We start from the raw sequence: 9,557 nt of genomic DNA on the forward strand, positions 1-9,557 counted from the left end.
AGCGTGAGAGAGAGAGAGAGAGAGAGAGAGAGTGAGGGAGGAGAAGGTCGCTTAAGAACGCTGAGCGACGTCGTATCAGAAATTTAATAAAAAAATTAATTAAGCATGATCCGATCCGGTTTATTTAAACCAACCAGATCGAACCGGATTTAAATAATAAATACTAAACCGATTATTTAAATACACCAATCACAATGTGACACATTAGCAACTTTAAAAAAAGATGTTTTAAACATCTTTATGAGAATATCCCCCTTTCTTTTTCTCCTTTTGTTATTTTCTTTCATTGTCTCCTTACAGTTTTTAAATCACAAATTCAAATTTTTTTTCAAATTTCTTGATTTCACTTTTATTATATCATCCCAAATTCAAACTCCAAAACTCAAAAATGATGACAACAAAGATAAAACTCACTACAAAATTCTTAATGTTCTCAAATTTTTTAGTAGTTTATTATCTCTACTTTCTACCGCAACCCACCAGTCATCACTATTAAAATTGTCGTGAATAAAAAGAAAAAGTACCAAAAAATAATAAATTTTGACTGTTGAAAGAGCTGAAATTATGGGTTAAAAATTTTTCAATGATCTTTGATTATCTTTTCTATAGCAAAAATATTAAATTAATTATTTAGTTAAAAAAATCTAAAAATATATATATAAATATATACGAATAAATTATTATTGATTTGTTAGATGATTTTGATATATATACAATATTTTTATAAAAATGTTTATTATAATCACAATTATAAATTTTTTTTAAGATTAGGCATAAATATGAAAAGGAAAAAAGTCTACAAAGTCTATGGTGTACCTTATCCTTGTTAAGAACACTATAGCCATCCAATTTCCAATAATGTATTATTTGCATTATAAAAATATTTAAAATAATTATATTTTAATAAAAAAAATTTAAACTTCATAAAGTTACTTATAATCCTTTTAATTAAAATAGAGTACAACTAATATTTTTTGTAATTATTAAAAGTTTTTTTTACAAAGTTTAAAAATTTGTATTGTAACCATTTTTTATAATTATTGCAAAACTTTTTTATAAAGTTTAAATTTTTTATTTCACTCTTTATTTTATTTGCATTTGTTATTTTAGTTACACTCATTGTAAATTGTACTGGTTTATCACTTTATACGTCCAATTAAATTTTTAAGTTTTCATAATTTATCATATTACAGTCCCTACTAAATCCTTATAGGTGTCATAATTTAGTGTGTGCTTTAGATAGTTTTTTTAGAAATGAGATTTTTATAATTATTTTAATTATTTAATAAAATATATTTTTTATTATTTAATATTTTGTCTCGTATTTTTTTAGTTTTATTTAAAAAATATAAGATAAGAGACATTATTTTATTAAAAAATTTAAAAAAATTAAGAAGGTCTATTTTTCGATTTTTTATATGCTTCCTAATTAAATTGTATAATCATTTACGTAAAATGGAATAGAAAAAAAAAATTATCTAATTAGGACGATTCAGATAATATTAGGGATGTCAATATAGGACAGGAAGCAAGGAGGTATTTCCCGTCTCCACCCCCAAAATTAATCTCTGTCTTCGTTCTATTCTCCTGGGGAAATAATTGTCCTCATTCTCATTCTCCGCATTTTCTGCATTTTTCGCGAGGTCATATTCCTCATTTTTCTATGTTTAACATTCATATGAAAATTATAATAAAAAATATCAAAAAAACTAAAAAACAAACTACAAAATATTATTATAAACACACAAATATATCTTATCCAAAATTATAAGTTCAGAAATATAACATAGCAAATCATAGTCTATAAAATAAAATCTTGAACAATAAGGTTAGGACTTTTCAATGAGTGAAACTACTAAAAAAATTTTTATATTAGAAATAAAGTAAGAATTATTAAATAAGTTTAAAAATTCGGAGAATTATCGGAAATGGGGTAGGAATTTCTGCTCGGATCCCCACACCTGTCTCGGAAGAATTTCGCTCCTCATCTCCATTCCTACAAAAAAAATTTTCACCATTGGAATTTCATTTGAGGCGGTCCCAGCGGAGATTCCCACCTCCTGAAAATTTTTGACACCCTAGGTAATATTAGAGTCTATTCAATATTCATTTTATTTAGGTAATTTATCTTTTTACTATTTCTTAATAATAATAATAATAATAATAATAATAATAATAATAATAATAATAATAATAAATATATAAATAAGTAAAATTGACCAAACATACACCAAAACCGAACCACAGGCAAAGCAAATTGACTCTTCTCCCTCCTTTTTCTATCTCTCTCCTTGCGAGTTTCTCTGCTTCTTGTTTTTCTTCAAATCATTCGCAGAGAAAAAAGAGAAAAAAAAAATGGGGTTCTTCTCGTTTCTGGGTCGTGTCTTCTTCGCTTCCCTCTTCATCTTATCGGCATGGCAGATGTTAGTTCTCTCTCTCTCTCTCTCTCTCTCTCTCTTTCTCTTTCAGATCTATCAGTTTATCTTTTTTCTTTCCAATAACCCTTTTTTCAATAATAACAGTAATAATTCAGATTAATGGAAAAAGATGTATTTTTTCGGTTGTACTTTCGTTTTTTACGCATCTGGGTTGTCATCAATCACTTCTTTCATCTCACAGTTATTATTGTTTTAATCATTTTCCGTTTTATTTATTTATTTAGTTTGCAATTTTGGGACACATTTATAATAGAATAGATAGAGAAGAACAAAACCTATTTTGGCGATTGACTTGATTTGATGAATTCATGGTAAAAGCGTGTTTCTTGTTTTCTGTTTAATATGTTCGTAGCTTAGGTTAGATGAAAAATCATGCGATAGAAAGAATTATAACTCAGCTTAGGGTGCTCTGACATGATTACATAGTTTATTTATGATGTTATGTATGTTATTATTCTGCATATGAATGTTTTGAAATACAAAATAAGAGAGAGAATTCAGAATTGCCTTGCTTGCCAAAATTTAAACTGATTAACCTTTAGTTTGCTAACAATGATGATTATGCTAGCAACATTTAGTACTATTGGATTTATTTATATAATTATGTATGTTTAGGTTTAATGAATTTGATGCCACTGGTGGACCCATTGCAAAGGAGTTGATTCCGAAGCTCAATGTTTTGAGGGGAAATTTGGCGTCGAAATTGGGGGTTGCGATACCACAATTGGATGTAAGGCCACTTTTTCTGTTGAGGGGAATGGAATCCATTCTTAACTTGTACAGTTGTAGTTAGTTGTTTCCTTTCTGATTGAAGCGTAAAAAATTTCAGGTTCGCCAACTCATTGCCACTATCATTTTTCTAAAGGGGGTTGGAGGGATTCTATTTGTGTTTGGAAGCACATTTGGATCTTTTCTTCTGGTACGGCCGCAACGGCTTGATTTCTGTATTTACATTTCAAGTTCTGATCTTTGCCTTGGTCCGAAAGCATTATAATCCTGATTGAGATTGTTCGTTTCTTTGTAGCTTTCGCATTTGGCACTTACTACTCCAATTCTGTATGACTTCTATAACTACTCGCCTAAAAGGCCCGAATATAGCTTACTACTGAATGATTTCATTCAGGTTTGTGCAACTACAAACTCTTGTCACTTCATGATTTCTTGGCTCATTGTTTCTTCTTTTTATCTTCTGTGGGTGAGAATTTGACATATCATGTTCACATTTTATGGCAGAACATAGCACTCTTTGGTGCATTGCTATTCTTTATAGGGATGAAGAATTCAATTCCAAGGAGACAACTCAGGAAGAAGAACCCAAAACCCAAGACAAATTAGAAACTTAGAAAACGGAAAAATGTATGTTTCCAGAGAGAACAGGCTGTCACATTGCTGAATTGCAGCTTTTTTGGGATAGATTTCTTTATTAAAACCCTTTTTTGGATTATTAATTGTTTTGTCAGATGCCACATGATTTGATTATGAATATGCCTTAGATTTCCTTTATGACCCTATTGTACTTGGGGTGAGTTCTTGTGCTATGAGTAGATGCTAAGAAAAGTTATGGTTGGGTTTGCTTGTCAATCAAGTTTCAGAGTGCTACGTATACTTCCACCAGTTTGTTAGAAGGTTAAATTTCCAAGAGGAGTCATGATCATAGTTACATTTAAATGTTGCTCAGTTCAATTTATTTTTTATATCATATTACATTACATTTCATTACACCCTTTCCGTGTGGTCCTTTTTCGGACTCTGCATCAACGCCGGATGCTTATGCAATTGGCTGCCCTTTTACATTACATTTCAAATATGATGTGTTGTTGCATCAAGCTCTTACAATGGGGTCAAAATAGCTATTAGTAAGGGTGTAATGCATAGGTGACATGAATCAAATAAAATCAACAATTGTGTATATGTAATTCTGATTTGAGTCTCATACACCAAAGCTCAGTCTAGTTTCCACTTTCCAGCTCACTGAAGATAGGCCAGCATAAATGTGAGGCATTTTGTGGGGGTACCCAACTTTTCTACCAGTGCAGTAGTGCACTAACTGCATTTTTTAAATATGCAAGGATATATCTTGGTCCAAGTTTAGCTGATAGTGCTGCTTTTACAATCTGCATAGTTAGCATGGTGGTTGGCTCATAAATTCCATTGCCCTCATCCTCATAAGTAGCTATCATTATTGACTCCAGTTTTGGAGTACTCTTCATATCCATTCATAAATCAATCAAAAGCCAATTATGCAAAAATTTTGATGATTTAAAAAAATGCATCTCAGTTTATTTTGAAATTTAAATGATATTATAATTAGTTGGTTATAAAATTTGGAGCTCAACACTCAAATATTGTAAAGACTATTCTTTGAACTTTGAAGGATAGTTATTAAACTTTGCATTACCAAAATGTTGAGTGCTTTGTCATTATACATGAGATGAAATAAGTGTACTTTTTTCTAAATTTCAAGGGAGATTTGTCTTGCGTTAACGGTCCGAGGACCAAAAATTTTGAAACTGATTTTGAATCAAATTCCCACTTGCATATGGTTAACTTTATACTTTACATATATAATAACATCAAGGAGAATACTATGATGCACCTTAGTTTGACTTAGTGTTTAATGCACCAGATTTAATGTGTAAAACTTAGGATTTTCTTAATAATTGAGAAAATAGTTCCTTTAAGCATTTAAAATCATTACAAATTTTTAAAAACTTCTACTTTTATTTCTTAATAAATATTCATAAAACATTTGTTAGATAAACCCTAAAACTGAATCTATACTAGTAGTAATTATTTGTGTTGTACCAGTCAATATATACGAAAATGGATCCTCTCAATTATAAAAAAAATTGAGTGCAAATTGTAATCTTTAGCTTTTTATTGTTCTCTTTTTATATTTATTTTTTTTGTCTCACTTATAAAATTAATAACGAAAAATTACACTTTACTCCCTCAATTATTAAAAAAAAATTGAGGGGATTCATTCCCGTCAATATATAGCATTTGAGCATAGTACTATCTACCTAATTACATTGAAGACATTGTCTAACATCAATTTTGGCCTAAACGCCTTTGTGTCAATTTGAAATGTGAGAATGTAACACTTCCTTAATATGCTTCTATTTTCTGTTGTTGCTCCAAAAGTATATAAAAGACAGCAAACTAATATTGGAATTATTGTAGTATAAATTTCACAGAGTAGTGACTAGTGAGTACAAGGATTGACAACCGGAAAAAAAAAAAAGAGAGAAAAAAAAACTGTTGGTAAAAGTATCTCTTGTAGGAACAATTAATTACTCAACCGGTTAATGAGTAACCATTATTACTTGATTAACCACTTGAATGGTGGAAAATGTCTTCCTTCACCATAAACGTTAAAACTCACACATCAAATTGAATTGTTCTTGTAGCATGAACACCAATCTGAACCATCCTTTGAAGCAACTAAACCACCTCCATCAGTGCTTATGGATTCAGCACCTGAATATGATGTCAAAGCAGGAAATACTTTGCCAGACCCATCAATTTCGAGTTCATTGTCTTCCTTGTGAGTAATGTTGACATCCTTGGATATTTCACAGCCATCATCTTCATCGATTCGTGGAGCTGATAACCTATTGCTATCATGGTGGTTAGCAAGGTCTTCTTCGTCTGACAAACATCTACAACAGTCAAATTCATCCGGATCATAAGGTTGGCTCATTTGGGATTGTGATTCGGATGCATTCCCTAATGTACAACTTGATAACCAAGGATCCTGATCATCTGAAAATCTAGGAAGTTTGCTGAAATCAATCGATTCACAAGGCACAGCTAAACAATCAAATTGGAAACTAGAATTAACAGAATCCTCTGGTGGCACAGAGCTATTGAGGTGGAGGCTTTCTGATGTGAAAACATCATTGATAGAATTAAGGACAGGATTAGGACTACCTTGTTTTCGATTGTCTGTATGGACAAACGACAATGCAATATGCAAGTCTGAACCGTAGTCTGATTCTGGAGTTTGCATAACATTCCCACTGCCTATTGAATTCAGGGATAAGGGTGAATTCTCATCAATGGGATTGTACTGATCTTTTTTACCTTTTCCCGAGCTACTACAACTAAGCATGGAATTTGTAGAAAATAATATGGATGGATAAGAAGGGGACAACATGGAATCAAAACATACTTGGAATTCGGAAATTCCACTTGGAGAAATTGAAGAACTCATCTTTCTCCTTATATGATAAGAAGTACCAGACAAATCACTGCCATCAGTTATATTCCAAAAAGATTTGGAACTGCATGATGGTGAAGTACTGGAATCAAAAGTTGTGGATTCTGCTAGTCCTTCACTTTGTTTTGCTTCGCTGTGGGCATTTGGACTGAGAACCTTCTTCCCCTTGTTACGTGGCGAAGAAAGCCAATGCACTAAAGCTTCAACCGGCAAAGGCAACAAGGAAGGACTCACATCGTCGCTAACATCTGTGACTTTCTTCTCACCACCATCATCAAAACTATCAGCAGCTGTTTTATCAAAGCCTGAATAGTTCTCTTCTACAGTAAGAATCCCTCTAGGCCTGCATTTCCTCTTGTCAGTGACACCAGAAACAAGATATCCAGCACCATAACAAGCCGGTGTGGTTGTTGAAACCAAAGAAGATCCACATTGTATCTCGGGCGAAACAGAGTTATTAATCGGAGGTGTTCTACTAGCACTTCTATTTGAGTTCTCGTTAACATCCTCATGAATCATACAATCCAAATCCAACTCAGCAACTTTTCTACTCAAAGGAGTCAAGCTAGGAGTACCATGAGAGGTTTTAAGCCGGGAATCCTCATTGCCATTATCAATTATCCCTCTCAAACTGTCTTTCTTTCCCTTTAACTCCTCAGATCCAGGTGCCAACCCAGGTAAAAGTTTGCCATGCTCACTCAGAACAGAACAAGGCTTAGACTTTTGCCCAGTCCTGCATGGGGGGTTCTTCCGACATGGCCGTGCCTTATTCGACGAGATCCTTTTTGCTTGTGGCTCAGCATTGCTACCTCTAGAAAGATTCTCCTTTGAGGACTTAGGTTTGGGTTGTTTCGAACAAATCCCATCGGGTACTGAGTTAGGGGTTTTGGAGAGGCTCTTCGGCTTGTGTGATGCAGGTGTTTTGAAAGAAGAGGAAGACAGGAACCTGAGGCAACCACTTGGGGGTTCAGTGGATAGATTGGAAGAAGCATAGCTGCTGTTGCTGCTGTTGGAAATGCGGTTGAGATCCTGCAACGGGCTTCGAGGACTTAGCCTATTCTTTGCAGAGTTTGCTGTTGCCTTTGGTGGAGGCAGAGAAGAGGGTTTTCTTGATGAAAATGCCTTGCTCATAGTGAGAACCTGCAGGATCTACAATTACATTGAACTGAACACTAACACATCAACATTGAACAAGAACTGAATTGAAAACTAACACATCAACAATGAACAAGCACACTGAGTTTATCTGAACCCTAATCCATGAAAACTGAACAAACACATCTCACATATCACATTTGCCATAAGCACAGTAGTTTTTTAACACCCAAGAGTGAAAAATTAGAAATTTCCTCAAACTATTGAATAACAAACAAATGAATATCAAATTTTGATAAAATCCCAGAAACTAATTCTAAGTTTGTACTTTAAAACATGTGCCCCCACTTTTGTCTATTCAATTGAAGAATATTACACCCAGGAATGGAAAATCGGTGGGGTTATAATTTCTACCAAACAGTTTCTTACTTTCTTTTCACATTTGCCATCAAACAAAAAGAAAGATAAAAGAGAAATGGACCAAAAACCAAAACGCATAAAGACATTCCATTTAGACAGAAGATCTAAGAGGTTGTGATAATTTACCAGTGGAAAGGAGATCTAAGGAGGTTGGAAGCTTGAATTGGATTAATGTAGAACAAAACATTGAGTGAACAAAACTGTTTGGTTGCTCCGATCAGTGTTCCGAAACAGCAACAATGGTGTTCTTCAGCTTCAGCTGGAAGAACATGGAGTGTGTACCTCGTTATTGTTCAAACTTTGAAATAAAATAGCGCTAATAATTAATGATTTTTATTATGTATTAATTGCTAATTAATTATTTGCTCAAGAATTAAAACCGTTTTCGACTTTTTCTTTATTCAACGAGATAGCCAGTGAGTGAGTGAGTGATTTGGTGACTTTCGACCCAACATAAAATGACAAAAATGCGAATTTTTTTTTAAATAAATAATTTAAATATTTTATTTATCGATATATGTTATTTGTAGTATATTTATTAATTTTTTTATTTGTCTCGTTTATACTTTAATAAGACACGTTTTGTAATACACATTACGTTTGCACACTAAATAAAAGGAGCGATTTGTACGTATTTCGTTTATACGGTAAATAAGATATCTTCAATCTCAATTTGTTTACTATGTAAACGAAATACTATAAAAATTAATTCGTTTGCATGTAAACGAGATAAACTACGATAAATTTCGATCAATTATAAAAGAATATGTAACTATTTGTATTTTCTACAAATATTTCACTTCTTTTTTTCTTCAGTTTTTTTAATAAATTTAGTAAAAATATCTAGTACTAGTAGTAGTGGATATATTGTTGTAAGTGTGTATCTTAATTGTCATCTGAGAAATAATGATACTAAGATTATATTTGAGTGTGATAATTTTATTCTGTTACACACTTGGAGGGTAAATTCTTTGTCTGAGTTAAAGAGTTTAATATTGACGAACCTCAGTACTAACGGGACAAAAGAGAATGGAAGAGTTGGGTATAGGTTGCTAGCATCAATGGAAAATTGAGTATTTCAATTTCGTCTATTTTGACTCGATGGCGATGAGCATATGCGTCTCATGTTTGATATGAACGGGAGAATTATGGCGGAACAAGTGATGAAACTTTTTACAGAGGTTGATGATGTTGGTGGTAGTGGTGATTCTGTCCACTCAAATTTTGTCTAGGAGACCCACCACTTGCACCACGACTCCTGCACTATGCTAGTCCAGTGGTATACATGAATGTATACGGTGAAGAGTTTAATGAGGAGTATGTTGTTGATAGCAACAAAAATGGTTCTTCTGAGGATGATGAGGAAGAAGAATTTGTACCAG

The 9,557-nt window shown here is 32.6% G+C and overlaps 2 protein-coding genes across 4 annotated transcripts; one reads left to right on the forward strand and one right to left on the reverse strand.

Annotated features, from left to right (window-relative positions):
* Positions 1-2,243: 2,243 nt before the first annotated feature.
* LOC107466353 (uncharacterized) lies at positions 2,244-4,157 on the forward strand. Its single transcript, XM_016085331.3, has 5 exons — positions 2,244-2,423; positions 3,054-3,168; positions 3,268-3,357; positions 3,463-3,561; positions 3,672-4,157. The coding sequence occupies exons 1-5, from the start codon at positions 2,356-2,358 to the stop codon at positions 3,771-3,773; spliced, it is 474 nt and encodes a 157-aa protein (XP_015940817.1). The 5' UTR covers positions 2,244-2,355; the 3' UTR covers positions 3,774-4,157.
* A 1,629-nt stretch (positions 4,158-5,786) lies between these two features.
* LOC107466360 (uncharacterized) lies at positions 5,787-8,485 on the reverse strand. Of its 3 annotated transcripts, none has more exons than XM_021130754.2 (2): positions 8,302-8,485; positions 5,787-7,800 (listed from the first exon to the last, which is right to left on the reverse strand). In XM_021130754.2, the coding sequence occupies exon 2, from the start codon at positions 7,789-7,791 to the stop codon at positions 5,827-5,829; it is 1,965 nt and encodes a 654-aa protein (XP_020986413.1). In that variant the 5' UTR covers positions 7,792-7,800; positions 8,302-8,485; the 3' UTR covers positions 5,787-5,826. The 3 variants fall into 3 exon arrangements, with proteins under 3 accessions (XP_020986413.1, XP_015940825.1, XP_015940824.1); XM_016085339.3 differs by having other exon boundaries at positions 5,787-7,809; XM_016085338.3 differs by having other exon boundaries at positions 5,787-7,825.
* Positions 8,486-9,557: the final 1,072 nt, after the last annotated feature.

Source organism: Arachis duranensis, chromosome 9 (genome assembly GCF_000817695.3).
Source record: "Arachis duranensis cultivar V14167 chromosome 9, aradu.V14167.gnm2.J7QH, whole genome shotgun sequence".
NCBI lineage: Eukaryota > Viridiplantae > Streptophyta > Magnoliopsida > Fabales > Fabaceae > Arachis > Arachis duranensis.

Bases quoted from the DNA above. Each gene is read 5' to 3' on its own strand.
- LOC107466353 (XM_016085331.3), top strand. From the start codon at position 2,356: ATGGGGTTCTTCTCGTTTCTGGGTCGTGTCTTCTTCGCTTCCCTCTTC. The intron at 2,424-3,053 runs GTTAGTTCTCTC...ATGTATGTTTAG, and splicing joins ATCTTATCGGCATGGCAGAT to GTTTAATGAATTTGATGCCA. The intron at 3,562-3,671 runs GTTTGTGCAACT...ATTTTATGGCAG, and splicing joins TACTGAATGATTTCATTCAG to AACATAGCACTCTTTGGTGC.
- LOC107466360 (XM_021130754.2), bottom strand. From the start codon at position 7,791: ATGAGCAAGGCATTTTCATCAAGAAAACCCTCTTCTCTGCCTCCACCA.